Below are 426 nucleotides of genomic sequence, written 5' to 3'. Positions count from 1 at the left end.
CTGCTGCTGCTGCTGCTGAGCTGCTGCTGCTGCCGCTGCTGCCGCTGCTGCTGGGCAGCAAGTCGCGCAACTCTAAGAAGGTCAGACTGCGACACAGCAGCAGCTGCCGACCCACCGACGACACGTAAGGGCCGAAGGCATCCTGCAGCAACGCGCAGGCCAAGTTGACTTCGCTGGTGTACATTGTGCTGCTGCTGCTGCTGCTGTTCAGGGGAGACTGCTGCTATTGTCGGTGGTGCTGTTCGCTGTGCTGTTGTTTTGCCCCGAGAGCATCGCGACGCCGTTGCCGATCCTGCTGCTGTTGCTGCTGCTGCCTTTGCGACTACTGCCTTTTCTGCTGCTGCCTTCGCTGCTGCTGCTGCTACTTGCTGCTACAGTTGCTCGACTGCTTGCTTGCCCGTTGCTCAGGCTAGCGCCTCCCCCATC

The 426-nt window shown here is 61.3% G+C and overlaps 1 protein-coding gene across 1 annotated transcript in view; it reads right to left on the bottom strand.

Annotated features, from left to right (window-relative positions):
• ETH_00036285 (uncharacterized protein) overlaps nucleotides 1–184 on the bottom strand; it is a gene marked incomplete at both ends in the record, with an annotated part of 822 nt that extends 638 nt beyond the window's left edge. Inside the window, one exon of the mRNA XM_013374783.1 lies at nucleotides 2–184. Coding sequence (XP_013230237.1) covers nucleotides 2–184 — 183 coding nt within the window. The remainder of the gene's footprint in view (nucleotide 1) is intronic.
• Nucleotides 185–426: the final 242 nt, after the last annotated feature.

This window comes from Eimeria tenella, genomic scaffold (assembly GCF_000499545.2).
Source record: "Eimeria tenella Houghton genomic scaffold, Eth_scaff2299, whole genome shotgun sequence".
NCBI classification, from domain to species: Eukaryota; Apicomplexa; class Conoidasida; order Eucoccidiorida; family Eimeriidae; genus Eimeria; species Eimeria tenella.
Note: the sequence above shows the minus strand (reverse complement) of the source record. Positions and strands in the feature narration are given on the sequence as shown.